At 40.4% G+C, this 17,100-nt stretch overlaps 1 protein-coding gene across 1 annotated transcript in view; it reads left to right on the top strand.

The window, feature by feature from the left end:
* CDK5RAP2 (CDK5 regulatory subunit associated protein 2) overlaps positions 1–15,882 on the top strand; it is a 72,905-nt gene extending 57,023 nt beyond the window's left edge. Inside the window, 10 exon segments of the mRNA XM_071817531.1 lie at positions 2,925–3,041; positions 3,256–3,445; positions 3,661–3,782; positions 5,169–5,417; positions 7,065–7,148; positions 7,275–7,534; positions 9,380–9,526; positions 10,985–11,123; positions 14,334–14,380; positions 15,226–15,882. Of these exon segments, the coding sequence (XP_071673632.1) occupies positions 2,925–3,041; positions 3,256–3,445; positions 3,661–3,782; positions 5,169–5,417; positions 7,065–7,148; positions 7,275–7,534; positions 9,380–9,526; positions 10,985–11,123; positions 14,334–14,380; positions 15,226–15,285 (1,415 nt within the window). The 3' untranslated portion in view covers positions 15,286–15,882.
* Positions 15,883–17,100: the final 1,218 nt, after the last annotated feature.

The following is a 17,100-nucleotide window of genomic DNA, read 5'->3' as shown; positions in this document are numbered from 1 at the left end:
AAATGGAGACTACCTGCAAATGGCAGTTTGCCTTCAGAAATAATTTACAGTGATGGAAAGGTGTATAAAAAGCATCCATTTCATTCACCAAGTATTTACGTTGCTGGAAAGGCATACTGTTCTCATGAAATAACCGCACTGAAACGCTTCCAGCTCTTTTACAGCTTCATAAAGATTCTGGCAAGGACATCCATTAATGCAGTGAGAGTATATTTTCTTTATAAACTGTCTTGTGCCTTCCATCTGTCTTCTTCTTGCCTTAGTGCATCTACCAATGCATGGAGGAGAAAGTTGGACAAGAGAAAACACACCTACCTGTTGGAACAGGTCCTTTTTGTTACCCTGTCCTTGTAGTGCTTCCTGTTTTTTCTCTGTTTTGAAGATCTCTTTCATCTTATCAAATATGTGTATTCCCCCTCCTAGTAATGATGCTATTCTTTTTCTGAATAGATGGGCTGCTTTTGACTTTCAGTGTAAAATGAAGTTCCTAAATGAAGGTGAAGCAGATTTGAGCTTTGAGACCTAATAATTCAAAACAATTTTTTACTTTTAACTTAATACCATTAGTTTGTTTTCCTTTAAAAATCAAAACCAAATCGTAACATACATAATTGTTGATGAGAGCCTGTTAAATCCATGTGGTATTGTTCATGCGTAGAATTATTCTTACCTGATAAATATTATGTGGATGTAGATACACACATCTGCCCACTCTTTTTTGCCATGATATTTTTAATATTTAGATTCTCCAAGTATTTAAATGCCTCTGGGCTTCTAGTATTCTATAAATGACTCAAGTGCTGGTAATGACTACATCGTTACTGTAGAGCTGAGGTTTGCAGTGCAAGTAGAACTAAGATAATTGCTTCAGTCGTTTTCAATGTTAGGCTTCAAAATAAAATCAAAGGTTTGAGTTTCCTAGGTTTCAAATGTGATTAATGGCAGTTAACATTAGAAGGGGATTTGTTTGCTTTCTTTTAACCTGTAAGTTACTAATATATCTGCTCAGACTTACCTTCAGTTTAGTACGGCATTATTTTGCTTTACCTGGGAATGATTTGCTGTGATTTTTAGTAGAGCCTTTCAGTCAGTGTTTCCTTTGAACCCTTCAAGGTACGCTGCCTTAGCGCTCACTTTTTCAGCACAAAACATAATGAAAACTCAAGTGTGTTGCCATTGTAGGCCCTGATGCTCCACTTTACCCTGGTGAGCTGGACCTTTGCATCTCTGGAGAGCGTAATTGTTGTCAGCGGGGCCCTCACACAAGGCGTAGTCTCAGTAGTGGGTCACATTGCAGGATTGTGGCCTTATTGTGGCTCTACTTTATCCCTTATTATGTAAGATAACTAATAGTTATATTCTAAAGCCTTTCAGTAGAACTGTGATAGCATAACTTTTCAAATAGGATAAAGCTGGGTGATGGGCAATAAATTAAATTAGAATCAAGATGAGACCATCAAGCCTTGCCACTTCAAGTTGAATTGCTTTGTTAAAATCTGAAAGGAAAAAGCCTTTTGAGTTCACCTAGCTACCTCAACTCTTTAACATATAGATAGTAAAATGCCATTAATGCCAGGTTTCTAGAGCCTTTGAGTCTTTCAGTAACGACAAGAGGTGCATATCATGGCACACTACATCCCAGTTAGGTAGTGGGTAAAAGCTTCAATCGGGATTACAATAAAATGAGATTACTCAGAGGAAGTGCAGCACATCAAATTGAATTGAACTGCCAGAGCTGAAAGGCATCCTCCTCATTCATTCTGCTAATTTTTTTGCCAGCTGGTAATTTCTCTATTAACCAAATAGTTGACACTCATGTAGTTATCTCGAGCTTTAAAGTGTAAGAGATACTGGGATAACCAATCAACTGAAAAACACTTTTAATAGTAATGTTAATTCCGGTGGGTCCTGAAGTGTTTTACTGACTATAAGCAGGTTATAAAGGGCAATAACAATTATTCGACTCGCATTTCGGAAGCAGCCACCTTGAGAGTGCAATGTGGCACTTTTCAGGCTGTCACATTACACATCACTGTGGGATGAGTAGCATAAATACACTATATTATGAGGATTGCCTAGGCTGGAATTTGACTGACTGGATACAAACACTTATAGTCATACAACTAGTGCAATAAAATCCTCTGAGTAGGATTCATCACCCGAAAGTTACTGAAAGATAGACATGTAAAAAAGGCACTGGAGAGATGTACATCTGTTCACAGGGAGGTGAGGGGGGGAACATCAGATGTGTCGCTCTCTGGAGCTGCTTCTTTCTCCCTGTGGCTGTTGATGGTTGATCAACACTGGCTCAGTTATGTAAATCTTAGATACACGAATTTAAGAGGGATGAATCTTCATCCCCATGATCATAAATGGGTTCTCAGTTTGTAATCAGAAGCAAAGACGGTGACTCCAGCCTTATGCTCTAGACTGGTGTATCAACAAATCTGCTACCAGACTCTTTACGTTACTTCCCGCATTAACCACCATTAGTTGGTAGAATCCAGCTCTCCTCTGCAGTAGTGTCATTAAAGACAATGGAGACTGAACAGAGAAAGACTGAAAGATAAGGTGAACCTTCTTACAGCTTGTGTTATTTTCAGAGGAAAGCAATGTCACAAAATCCTCCTGCATTTTGTCCTGTTGGAGTATGAGCTGATAGGTAAAGACTGCCAGGGATAATTTTGCAATTTTGGTAATGGTTGCCCAGCAATGAGAGGTACTTGCGAGGAAGGGCTTTGGATTACTTGGCATTAACCTGAGCTGCCTTTTAGTCTGTAGGGATAACCTTCAAAATACAGAGGGGAGAAATATCTTTCATAACATGTTTTTCTGCAATTTTCTAAATTGTTCTTGTCTGGAAAGTTTAATCTTTAATGACCTAGAGATGACTCATAAATCATCTTTTATGTATATATTTATAGGTTCTGCAAACATTTTTATCCATGGTTCAGAGCAGCATAATTCCCTGACTTCTGAAATACATTTCCTGAGGAAGCAAAATCAAGTTCTGAATGCAATGCTAGCAAAAGGATCCAGAGGTAAAAATGGACAATTGTACTTTATAGGAGCAGACTGCAACTCATTCCAGATCAGAAAACAATAAAATATTGGGAAAAAATATTGAAATACTAAAATCCTAAAGCTCAAAAGGGCAGCTCTTATTTTCTGACAGCCTCTGAAAAAGCCGGTTCTGTTGAAAAGCCTTAATGGGTTGTGGGCATCGCAAATGCCTTGTGTTTCTTCTCGTTTCAGATAAACAAAAGGAAAATGAAAAGTTAAGAGAATCACTTTCTAAAAAGAATGTAATCATTGAGCATCTTCAAGAGGATTATGAATGCATCAAGAAAGAAAATGAAAGGTTGCAGAAACAAATTGGCCAAAAGGAGGATGAAACCAGATATCTGACATGTCAGATTTACAGCAGTCGTAATGAATTAAACAGGTATTGATTCTATCCGCATTTAGACATTCATTTAGAGAAGAAAATCGTCAATGTGACAAGCATGTGCTTAGCCATAGCAATTAACGCTAATGAGGTGCATAGATATATTCAAAAGGCAAGGGAGGAATTATGGAGGAAAGGGGAATGGATTTTAGATTTTGAAACAAAAGATAAGAACTTAACTTTTAACTTAGACCTTTATTGGGACTTAACAGGTTGCAGACAGAAATTAACATCAAGCAACATCAGCTTTCTGAGAATGAGAAGTTACTGCAGTCACTCCGAACCGAGAGCAAGGTTTATGAGAAGTTGGAAGAGGCAAGAAGGAAGAGGACAGGTACAAATGCACCATTATTTCTACGCCCTCAGCCCTTGCAACCCTTCCCTCCCCAAATATCATCTTGTCAAAGGACAGTAGGGCTCGGTCGCCATTTCTTTTTGTCTACATGTGTCAGCCATGCAAAGTGGAACTGACAACTTGATGATAAAAAGCTGCTTTTCACTTAGGAGCGTAACTGTGAGGTTGAGATGTATGATCCGTTCCAACTAGGCACACGCAGGTTTCCTTTATCTTTTTAGCTAAGCTAAAAACAAATATTGAAGATTCAGTGGCTCAGGCTGGATAAGCTTTATTGAGATCTTAGATATTTACTTGTTATCTAAATAGATGCTGCTGCATCCTCACAGGTGGCACTTTACTCAGGTAGCTTGTGCTTTCCCTGGTCTGAATATGAGGGTGGTGTCTCCTCCCCAGGGCTGGGGAGAAGCCCTGGCACTGATTTCTGAACGAGACCTTTAATAATGTCCCGTCTGCTTTTCTGTCCCCAAAAGTGAGGAGCAGGAATGAGACTTACCTGAGCTCTTTCTACACCTTTTAAAGAAGATACACCACCTCACAGCTGTTGGTAAAGTTAGGTTAAAAAAGCCAAATGCTGTTCCTTGCTGCATACTCGTTACAGGATCCAGTAAATTTCCCATTGGAAGTTCTTGTAAAAGTTGATATTTCTTCCTACTACTTTACGTAATACGGCTGCAGCTGGGTATAGGACACGGTGACGGCAGGGCAAGAGCCCTGTTGGCATAGGGCTTTATGCCAAAGTTGGCTCAGGGTTGGAAGGAGGTGTCTTTGCAGAACTGGTCATGTAATTAGAGAACAGCAGCTCAGCCCCTTCCCACCGCCAGGAGAACAGTTTGGTTTCAGCGTGAAAGAATACGTAGCATTATTTATGGACTGACCTCCGTCTCTGAAAAGATGAACGCAGCCCTTGCTTTTTTCAGGTTCAGATTTGCTCCTCTGCTTGCCAGGTGATCGTTACTTTCTTTTTTCTTCTGTGTACAACATAAAGCTCCCAATTCTACTCCGTCCCTCCTCCGCATTCTGAGATTACCCATTCCTTTTTCTTTCCCCAGACTGTGCATTAATGCACTTCACATTTTGTAAATCCTCTTCATTCTCTTTTTATTATATTATTTCTGCTTTTGGCAGGAGACTTGTTAGCTTTTATGGACAAAGTGAAAAATAATTTTCGGCTCTTTAGATCTTTTGAGGGTAGAAGCAATTAAGACGTGCTTTTTTGTCAAACCATTATCTTAATGCTGTTTGTAGTTAATTCTAAATATTGAGGATAAAGCTGGCTATAATTTACTTGCTCAGCATTCTGATAACGGCTAATATAATTTTAATTGTAAAAGATGTTAAGTGTTGCTTTTGAAATTGTCTCAGATCCCAGATGTGATGCGTCAGAAGAATTCCGAAAAGATCAGAATAATCCTCTTGACTTACATGAACTATTGACTGAAATACAGAGTTTACGAGTGCAGCTCGAAAGAAGCATAGAGACAAACAAGTCTTTGCATGAAAAATTAGAGGAACAGCTTTCGAAAGAGAAGAGAGAGGAAGCGGGATCGGTGTCAGCTGTGAATATCAACTATCTTGTCAAACAAGAATCTCAGCATTATGCAGGAATGAATGGTACTGTACCATACGTGCTTTTGTTATACTGTAGAACTTGTACCTTGTGCTTTAAAGATGCTGTTAAAGCCTCAGACAACATCAACTGTGCATTTGGGAGCTGCCCATCAGCCTTTCAAATCCCGTTCCTGTTAGTGCTATTAGTGCATGGGGAGGTGAAATGCGCTCTGCACTGTCTTACCGCCTCCAGCTGTCACCTCCTTTTCACTCAAGAAAAGCATTTGCAGGCAGTCTCTGGGATGGAAGGATGCCTACATTAAATTGCCATCAATTTTGCTTACCTGGGGGTTCTTTTTTTTAATGCAGAGCTCTATAGCGTTCACTAAGAGTAAGCATGTATTACTCAAGAATGATCAATAAGTGCGCTAAATGGTCATTGTATAAATCAGTTGTCCCCTTTTTGCCCTTCAGGAATATTTTACCTTTATTTCAATCACTGTTAAGGAATACTATTTTAGCAAATTGGGGAAAAAGTAGTGTTTGCACTCAGGGTTAGATTATTGTCCCAATACAGATGTATGTGGGACACAGAGGGCACAAAAATATCCTTTCTTGCTGCTAACACACTCTGCATAGTAACAGCTTTCCATACATACAGCATATAGCCTCCTACTGCCTGCACATTGTGTTATAGGAACCAATAATAATGGGCTTTTTGGGTCGATACACTTCACCTGAGCATGCCAACATATATCTTTACGTGCCATACAGAGCAGGCAGCACCAACAAGCAGAGGAGGAGTGTGAGAACTCATGAGACACAACAGGGTCTTTTACCACCTTACTGCTTTGGTGGGTCCATCATGTCCAGTCAGAATCACACTTCACATGGGATACATAATGAGCTTTACCCTAGTCTGTACAAGTCAGAAAGATGCATAATGTAGCAAATAACATTTGTGGATTGTTACCATTCTGTGTGTACTTTGTACTGGAACACTGAATTACAGTCATGTGCTCCACGTGGGGATGGTTCCGAGTCATGATCACGTTGCTGTGCAACAGCTCTCATGGGAAACCTGGACCATCCATATCCCCAAATCACATTTGTTCTGGCTTTGTTTGTAGATAGAATCCTGGATGTTGCTTTTGACCTGCATCAGGTAAAGCAGTCAGGCACTGGAGCTCGTTATTTCTTTAAGAAAATGGTGAATTGAATTATAATAGCTTGGTTTGATGTGGACCAGAAAGACTCCTGGGGATGTCAACTTCTGAACTTGTTCGTTTTCTACGTGTACTGTAATTAATCTTTACTCATTACTTGGGCAATTCGGAAGGTCAGAAGGAGGAGGATGTAGGTATAACCTTAAGTATGGTATTGCTGTGGAGAGCATCATATTTTTTTTGTGGAGTTAATGGGAAGCTTACATTTGTTGATTAAAACATCTTCATCAGGATGTATTATAGATTTTCTGACTATGACTTTATTTTGGGAGATACCTAGAACTTTGCATAGATGCTAAAAAGATTAATGTAGGTAAATACTGAAAGATACATCACATGATACTACAAAATCAGTTGTGTTTCCTGCTTCCTAAGTCCAAGTGCAGCATCAGCAAAAAAAAGGAACAGAAGTAGACCTAGGAAGTTTATTTGATGCATGTTAACTTCTACTGATATACTCTTCCTTGTCCTGTTTTATAAATAGAAAATCTTTGCAAATGCCCTGCTACTGGCAGAAACATTTCTGAGCTGCAGAAACATGAACATTGCATTTTGCTGGCAAGACCAGGTACATTCCAAAGTGCCTTAAACATAAGTGTTACCAGTATCCCAGCCTTGCTGTTTAAGAGAAATCTGTGTCAATTAGCTCTATGTGTAAGGATAAAAAATATTAAACGTTTTATTTCTGTCCCAGGTACGCATCCAGCTTCTAAAGACGATGTAGACAGCACTTCACACTGCAGCAGCACCTTGTCGTCCAGCACGGCCTGTACCCCCCGCCTGGTGCCCGGACATCGGATGTGGGCGGACAAAAACGGGCGCCACGTCCTTGGCTTGATCGAGGATTATAACGCTCTGCGGAAACAGATCTCGGAAGGGCAACAGGTTTTAGGAGAAATGGAGATTTCTTTAAGAAAGGTCACTGGTACGAAACTGCAGGAGCCTGGGATAAAGGTAAACAGTGAAAGCTGTTAGAGGATGGTGAATTTTACCTAGAGGTGCAAAATGTATAGGTTACAAAAGCAAAGAAGGAGGTTAATGGTGCAGCAGGCACCATTAACTGAATAACTCTGTCAGGACATCTTGGCAGTCCAAGCCTCATCTAGATGCAGGCACCTATTTGTGATTCCGGGTTAATGAGGCTATGGATAAATTAGTTAATTCTGGTCCTTTAATAAGCAATCTTGCTTTTACATGCAACGTGAAATGAGGTGAAACTATTTGCTTTTACTGTGGAAATTGGTGATTGTTACACTGGAAACGATAAAAAAGCCAAACAAAAACAACAACAAAAAAACCCCACAGATAAAGGCCAATGGTACTGGAGGTGGATTAGAAGGGGGTGGTCAGTAGGTCAGAGAGGTTCTCCTGCCCCTCTCCTCTGCCCTGGGGAGACCACACCTGGAATATTGTGTCCAGTTGTGGCCCCTCAGTTCCAGAAGGACAGGGAACTGCTGGAGAGAGTCCAGCGCAGGGCAACAAAGATGATGGAGTGGAGCATCTCCCGTGTGAGGAAAGGCTGAGGGAGCTGGGGCTCTGGAGCTGGAGAAGAGGAGGCTGAGGGGTGACCTCATTAATGTTTACAGATATAGAAAGGGTGAGTGTCAGGAGGATGGAGCCAGGCTCTTCTCAGTGACAACCAATGGTAGGACAAGGGGTGCCCTGTTCAAACTGGTACACAAGAGGTTCCACTTAAATATGAGAAGAAACTTCTTCTCAGCGAGGGTGGCAGAGCCTGGCCCAGGCTGCCCAGGGAGGCTGTGGAGTCTCCTTCTCTGCAGACATTCAAACCCGCCTGGACACCTTCCTGTGGAACCTCAGCTGGGTGTTCCTGCTCCATGGGGGGATTGCACTGGATGAGCTTTCCAGGTCCCTTCCAATCCCTGACATTCTGGGATTCTGTGCTTTTTGCACTATCACGTGTGCTCACACAGTCGAATGATGTCTGAATGACACTCAAGACCCTCTGAAGTATCATATATTTTCCAATGGCCTAGTTAAGGCACTGATAACGACAGAAAAAGTAATCTCGCTGTAAGTTTTTAACTTGTTTTTTTTGGTGTAAAGATAAAAGCAGCAAGTTTCCCAATCTGCAGTTTCCTATCAAGCTTTACATCACTGAAGTTTCCAACTACTTAGCAAATGGGGTAATTTATGTGACGGGAGGATTCCGGTTAGCTAACAATGCTAAAAAAAGAATTCAAATTGTGTGCTGCATGGGGCAGGAGCTGTGAATGCTTTTTTCATTACCCTTCCTCTTCTGTATCACCATTGCTTTGGTAATTCATCTGCTCCCCTTCTATTCTTTCCCTCCTTTATTTCACATTTATGCAATTTCTTCAATTTGCTTTTCTCATCTGTCAGCAAAGGAAAACATTTTATGTGTGTCCTGATAGTTATTTTAGCATTAAATGGAACAGTTTAAAGGGTCTGCTAAGGAAGAAACATCTATATTGCTTAAATTGATGTCTGTAATCATTTGACTTTCAAATAGCATGACACGAAATGCAAATGGAAAAAGAAGAGAGTTGCCAACTGTTACCATGTGGCATAGCAAATCTAGTAAATACAATCTATTATTAATCATGGCTATTGATTAGGATAAATCCTCTCCCTTCCTGAAATTCTCAGATAATGCATAATTCAGCAGTCTTTGTAAACGAACAAATTAGCTTTTGTGGCACACAAAATGGGTACATCTTCTTAAATATGAAATCATACCAACTGGATTAAAACCATTAATTAAGATTGCATTTTCCTAATGTTTTAAGCATAAAATATAACATGTGTCTGATCCAGGTACCGGACCAGACGTCACTGCACAGCTTTTCTGTAAATATTCACACAGTGCAGCAAATTTTAGAAGAGGCTGCACGTTTACTGAAGCTTCTCTGGAGAGTTTCCCTGCCCCTCAAGGCTGGACCTGGTACTGCTGATGGCACTCAGGTACTATTATTTTCCATTTTGGGTTTTTTTTTTTGTTAACTATTGTAATGTGTCAGGGAAGATGCTGCAATTAGGACCGTGTCATTTGGGAAAATCTTTTGAAAATCTTGAACCCAGGATGCCCGGTGTCTGGACACGTGGATTTATTCAGCTCTCATCACTGCAGGCTAAGGCTGAATGTGTCCTGATGGTATTGTAAACTGGGGGTTTTATTTACAAAATACTTTATATTAAAGATGTAATCTGTAGCCCTGTTACATGATAGTCAGGAATCCTAGGCAGGTGGCAAATGTTCCATTTCAACAAGAAAAGGCTTGGACTCCCTGTTATAGAATGAAATTCAATTTGATTATGTATATACTACTAACAGAACTTCAGGAACTTTGATTTAATATCAGCTACATTTGTATTTTATATTTTTGATGCCTAAGCTGTAAAATAGGATTTTTTTTTTAAAGTATGACAAAACCCCAAGACAAGTTTTATAACATTTTAACTAAAAAGGACTGCGCTATGCAAATGAATGGAAGTAGACTGAATAAGGAATGAATTATCTGTACTGTCGTGGTACCAGCAGTCAGTAATGAAACTGTTTCAGGCTCTGGCTTTAAAATAAATCTAAAATGTTTTCACCAAGGTTTTTGTATGTGTTTCCTAAGGGAGGCTGGAAAACAAAATGAAACTTTAGGAAAATAAACATTTTAGATATAATTGTAATAACATTTTTGTTGATATTTTCTAGCATCCTTAGATGGGCAAAACCACAAAAGCAGTAAGAATGAACAGTGCTGTCTCATACACTTCACTGATGTTTAAGCTCCCATTTGGGATGTCTTGACAAGTGTGCATACTTCCACTTGTACCCTTATATATTCTATAGAGACAGCTATATGTTGGCTTGGATTGCAGTATCTGAACAAATCACAGGTCTTTCAGTGTATGTGTGATGCATCCAATGCTTTACTGTAATATACTCGATCTAAACCTTCTTCATCTGGATCACTGTGTGTGGGACCCGAAATCCCAGGACTGCACCTAATTAGAGTCTAATTGCGTCTTTTCTGGAGTTTGTTACCCAACATCCTGAGATCTTAAGGACATTAGATTGCTTCTGATGTCTTAAATGCAGGGTATGAAAGAACATCTCTTGAAGCTTGATTCTAAAAGATACTGAGCATTCACTGCCTTCTCTTCAGCCCCACAGGAGCTGTGAGTAATCAGTTCTTCTGAAGAGCGAAGTGCTAGGGGCGAATTCCAGAAGACAGATTATTTAACAAGTGGCACAACAAGAAAAATGGATAAGCTTCAGTTTGCATGAGGATGGGAACGTGAAAGGACATTTTAAGTTGTTCATACTCCGAAGAAGCTTGAGGGCTCTTGTACAAAAGTATTTAGCAATTAACAATGCACTAAGTAGTTTTATATAATGCCTTAATGCATTTTCTTCTTTCAATTTAGGATGAAGGAATGAAAGTGGAAATATTGAGATTACGTAAGAAACTGTCCGAGCAAGAGAAGAAGTTACACAGCACAGTGAAACGCTTGCACTCCACCAACCAGCTGAAGGAAAACATGGAGAAAGTCATCATTGACCAGCGTAAGTACTTCAGTACCGGTGCTTTTCTAATTTTTATAGTCCGTGGCTACCTCTAAAATTGCAGAACCAACAAAACAGATACAGGCACCTGTTCTTTTGCAGTTGCTCTGGCTGATTTTCCTTGTGAGCGCTCAGTTTGTGACAATTCATGAGGTTCAGACTGTACAGAACTGATGGAAAGAAGTTGCCCAGCTACAAAAGTCTGCATAGAATAACATGAGAAGCAGTTCAGTTTTACACAGCCCACTGATAATGTGTCAGTCTATGCAGCTGCCACTAATTGCCAGTAATTACTTGGGTTATTCCATTTCAGATAGTGCCATTCTCTGCGTTTTCTACCCTACAACAGTTCCTGGCAGAGGCAAAGTTATTGGTGCTGTAGACCATCCCAGCCAAAGTGTGTTTGACATTGGTCTCAGAATTGTGATTTTGCCTCAGTCTTGATAACGGTGGAATGGGGCTGTAGATTTTCTGTCTGTTTTGGGTGTTGCACCAGAAAACTGAGCACTGGGAAAAGCCAGAGCAGCAGGAAAAGAGATTTCTCAATGTTCCACACCAGACCGAGAAGTGCCAGAGAACACAAGACTCAGAACGAGTGAAACAAAAGCTTACTAGAAGTCATTTTTTAAAGAAAAATTAAGACATGCTGTGAATGATATTTTACCCTTAAGCAGCCATATCGAGAAAATTATGCGGAAACATGAAAACAAGTGGGACATGAGATATATTGTAGCTGTGTTAAGCCAGTTGTCTGTTTTAAGAGATTAATCTCTTCTGCTTTAGAGTTTAATCACTCATCAGAAGAGATTTGGATGCAGGTAACCTCTTCTCTACCTTCATGCTATGGCCATATGTGTATTGCAGGAGGAGGATTTAATTTTCTTCTTAAAAACCCCCAACTATCTTTACCTTCTCTTAAGAGGTGTGGGACTAAATGACTCAATAGTCTATGCTAGAATGGCACTTGGGTTGTCAGTAATTCATCTAGACTATAAAATATTACACATCACACAAAGTTATGAAAATAGCCATGATACTCTAAGTTACTCAAGTCATTTAAATGCAATGTAAATGTTATTTTGCTCCATAGCCTGTAATTTTTATATCTAAGGTACATGTATCTTCTGTGACCGCAGATAATTTTTATCCAAAATTATGTTTTGTTCAGGTTTTAAAGTTAAATAGTTCCATTTAGGGTTGTCATATAGAAAATCAAAGCCATTCTATTGTGTCTGTCCAAATAATATCCCTGGGGTAGATTTGTTTGGTCAGTTCCTGGTTCCAGTGACATCTCAGACAGACATACAGGGTAATGGCAGTAGGGCTGGGCACAGTATAAATCAGCAGAGATTTTTTTACCCTTATGACCAAAATGTCATCCCCATGACCACCCACCCACCCACCCTTTCAAAAAGAAAACTGTAGCATCTCCCCTTGACTTTTCTCACTCCTTTTCAGGGTGTTCAGCCTCAGCTGAACCAGGTCCTAGCAAAACAAAACTGCATTTCCTGAAATCTCCTTAATGCAAAGCACTGCCTGGGTAGCAGCAGCTCCGCTGTTAGTGTCACGTCCTCTACATTCTCTTCATGTACTGAATTTAATATTTTTGATTTAGAAAAATCTAGTTTGCCAGGTGAAATGAATTTACTAGCAGAGTTCTTTATGAGCGGAGAGCACTGAGCTGCAGAGAAAGACCTGGATACGATTTTCTGTAAGTTTCATTCATTACGGGAATTACAGATGTCAGGTTACCTTTGCCTTAAAGAGCAATTTCGGAAATGTTGCTAAATTGCATCTGTACACAAACTCCTGACCAAGCATACAACAAAACCGGTGGATCATATGAAGCTGCTGGGTTTTGTTAGGATGCTTACACTTGTTTTTTTAGTATTTCTTCCTTTCTCCTTTTGCTAGCAAGAAAGCAAAGGCACAGCAGCAGGTGACCTTCTCTGCCTTCATTCTCCAAAGCCCCTCCGCCGAGAATATTCAGGTTCCCTCCGTTATTTAGTTGAGCGTTCGTAAATACATTTCGAGGCAGAGACTGGAACATTCTTGTGGCTGAGAGTCTTCTGTGTGCTTTCTCTGGCAAGAGAACTCGTTGCTTATAAACCTCAGCTGAACCTCTGAACATGTAACAATGCAGTGCCAAATTGCAGTAATCTGCCAAGGGTGTAATTATCGCATGACAGCTGTACCCTTGGAGTTGTTGGGTTCTCATTATTGTAATGAAAAATCTTTATTATGGCTAAATTGTTTATTTTTTTGAGCCTGGAATGTTAAATTGGTGCTTGTGAATGGTATTTTTCAGCAGTTATGGAGCTGACACAGATTAGAGAATCACATATTTAACCTGACATTTCTAAATATCAGTTTTCCTTAGTAGCATCCCCTCCTCCGTACGCAGGTCTCACGCTGTCCCCACAGAGACGGACGAGCTGCACGAACAGAGGAAACTTGGAACCTTTCAGAGCAAGCCCTGACGTGATTTCCCCAAAGCAAATACAGCTTGTTTTGTCCTTGAACTGCTGGAGGATCTGGCCAATTTGTTTGCCATCTGGCCTCTTCCCAGCCCATCATCCCCCCATAACCTCTCCACAGCATAAGTTTTCTCCCCCTCCTGCTAGCAGTTCCCCCAGCCCGAGTGGGCTCCCAAATTGTCGTTAGATCATCTACCATCTCACCTTGAAATGAACAGAAAGTTTTTCTTTTGATGACTTACATCAAGGGAACCTGGTCATGAGTATCACAGGGGGCTGTTGAGATGTGTGCTGGTCTATAGGGTGATGAGCTGTGCGTGTTTTCACATTTATCATTCTTGGTATGGTAGAAAAACTTTGAAAACTCCTCCCCAATATTTAGATTTGAAAAGCAGATTATGTGCTAGACAGAACATAGGAATTGGCATTTAGGGGTGGCACGGCTTCGGACCTGAGCAACTCCTGCTCTGCCCAAGCTCTGCTTGTACAGCATCACCCAATTTGGGGCTGTTTCACGTGGTTTTTGTACACCAGGCTGAGCTTCTGAGCAGGACTTGGGGCTGAAGAACAGCTCTAGAGTTTGTAAGAAGGCTGAAGCAGTGGTAGGGGCTGCCTGGGCGCTGCCCATCGTGCAGACCTGAGTTCAGACATTATTTAATATTTAGTTTCAGGACTTGAATACAGAGAATATAGAAAGACTGTGCAATATTCTTTTTAATCTCTTTCTTTCCAGTGGTTTTAACTCACGATGTCTTGAAGAAGGCTAGAGGAAACCTGGAAGTAAGTAACGTTTGCGTTGAATTCCTTGGTGTATATTCATTAGAAATATTCATTGCTGTGTCAGTAGTATTTTGCAGAATTAGTCCGATTTGCTTTAGGTTTGCCACCTAATCAAGTCTGGCTGACAGCAGGTTAGGATGATAAATATTCTGCAATATTTGAAGTTTCAATTAGAGTTTTATGACTGATCACGTAAACAGCTAAATCTGCTCCTTTCTGATGCTTTCCCTAGATTAATACTCATGTCTGTCATCATCTTCAAGGAGTTTATTTTCAGCAGATCATAGTCCAATGACCTGTCGAATGATAAGTTCACAAAAGGCACCCTTATATATGTGTTAATAACTGGTGGTGCTTTTTTAAAAATACAGACCCAACAGGCAAAGCTTTTGCAAACAGCTCTTTGCTAATGTGATGTAATAAATTAGTTTGAGTGTTTAAGTAATTGCTGTTCAGCTTCGATTTCTCCCAGAAGCTTCAGACTTTACTCCCAGAAGGATGTAACACACTTCTTGACTCCTAAATCCCAACCGTCTCCTCTCACCACTCCACTCTGACTACATTTCCCAGACCTTCCTTAAATTTCCTTAAAAAAAAACCCCTTTCCTGTGAATCTTCTCCCTCCCTTCACCAGCAAAACCTTGAACAGCTGCTGTGCTACCCAAGTGATGACATTAAAAAGTCTTTCTGCTTACAGAAGTCTTATCACTTTAATTTGAAGACCTGCTGAACGCAGAAGCTCCTATTTGCAGATGCTTTTGCAGCATTAATGGCTCGGGGGTAGGGACAAATTGCATGTGTTTGAAGTACTGTAAAATAGTAATAATCACTGCTTTTCTACCCAGGTGCCAGCAGCTGAGAATCAAAACTCACCTACCTATACCAGCAAAAAGAGGATTCTCTGAAGGAGAAAGTTCTGCTGATACAAACCGGTCCTGTGGTTGTTGTTTGCTTCTTTATGCCTTACTATTTATTGATGTAAAAATCTTTGTTCGGCTCTTTTAATGGAATCAGCCTTTGACCAAAAAAAAAAAAAAAACAAAAGAGAAATCTTTTGGTAAATAACTTATTTAACATTTTCTGTAATGTAAAAGATGGTTTTTAATATTTATTACAGAAGCAAGGTACTGGAGGTAGTGAAGAAAAACCCAGATTTTTTAAGTTGTCTCATTTGAAATTTTATATTTGTATCTGTTGTGTTATAAAAATGTTTGTTGTTGCAGTCAAACAGGGCCTGAAATAATCAAGAACGTGATCCAGCTCCCAAATTGTTTATCGGCTGCTGAAAGAATGTAGGTTAAAAAAAATCCTGCCAGCTGTCATTGTTTTATAGCAAAATGAGAAATGTTCAATATTTTAAAGCATTTTAAACATACCTGGAAGGTTGTTCTGGAAGCTGCCGGATGCTGAGCTTTCTCTTTGCCCTGTTAGAAGCTGAGACTGCTGTTAGGTCTGAAAACACGACTTAGAATCAGGCAATTAAAATGAAGAATAATCACAAATGTGTTGGTGTTATTTTTTGAAACATCAGACCTTGAGCACTTATTGAACAGAGAAGCCACATTACAATGTTGGTTTCTTGAATTCAGATAAAATTAACCCAATCCTTACCAGCTGCATGCGGGCTGGGGAAACCCTGGGAAGTCAAAAACCATTTAGCTGTTGGCAAAACATGAATGTCACCCATGTCCCAGACCTGTGCTGAGCAAAAGGCCACCTGAGCGACACAGCCAAACAGGTTTGAAATCCATTTTTCTGCTAAAAATTTTGAAAAATGTTTCTTAAATTTCAATAAATCTTTTACAATGGGTTTTTATCTCCCATGTTGATACACAGAACAGTGATACTTTGTCAAGGCCAGAGAATAGCAGCATCAAACCTGCCCATTGTGTTCCGCTCATCCCAGCTTTGCAGTGGTGCCTCAGGTTTGAGCAGCCGAGCACTGGGTTTTGCAGCCGAGCTGAGTGCCTGCAACTGGGAAAATAACTCAATTTCACCCTAACACAACCAGAATTTAAAGTCTGTTGGTTACAAAAGTAGATTTTATGGCTTCTAAATTGCACCTTGATATTAACTGGTTGGAGTAGCTGCATCCTCCCTTTGGGCAGACCTGCGCTCCTAAATTCTGGGTGGGTGCCAGTACAAGAGGCAAGTACCACACAGGTCACACTTGGTCCTGGTTGGTGGGATGGTCTGTCAGGTTGTGACAACAACGTAAAGCCGTGCGCTGTCCGTGTGTCCCTGCCAGGACCTGCCTGCACAAGTTGACAACAAGGGACCTTCTCTGAAGCATGAAGATGTATTTAATGGGATGTCCCGCAGCCTTGGTGGGGGGGTCCTGCTCTGAGAAACGTCGCTTGCCTTGGAGCCCCCAACCTCCCGGCCTTACCTGGGTTGGTCTGAACCTCCCATGGAGTTCTGGCTGCACCTCCAGTCCTTTGAAGGAAATTAGAGCCCAAGAACAAACCCTCGCTGTCTTTAGCCGGCAGCAGGGGGAGGCAAATTCATTTGTCTGGAGTAGAGGAGAAAAGCCAGAAAAAAAAAAACATCAAAAAAGTTAAAAATAAACTTTGCAAATTGGAAAAGGGGGAGGCAAGGGAAGAGCATGCAGTCGAACTTGTTCTTCAGTCTCTTCACACATTATTGTCCTCACAGCTCACTAAAAACGTCAAGTTAATTTTACTAAGTAGCTAAATTATAGACACTCAGATGTAATCAGA

Source organism: Patagioenas fasciata, chromosome 20 (assembly GCF_037038585.1).
Source record: "Patagioenas fasciata isolate bPatFas1 chromosome 20, bPatFas1.hap1, whole genome shotgun sequence".
NCBI classification, from domain to species: domain Eukaryota; kingdom Metazoa; phylum Chordata; class Aves; order Columbiformes; family Columbidae; genus Patagioenas; species Patagioenas fasciata.
The sequence above is the reverse complement of the archived record's forward strand: the minus strand, read 5'-3'. Positions and strand labels throughout refer to the sequence as shown.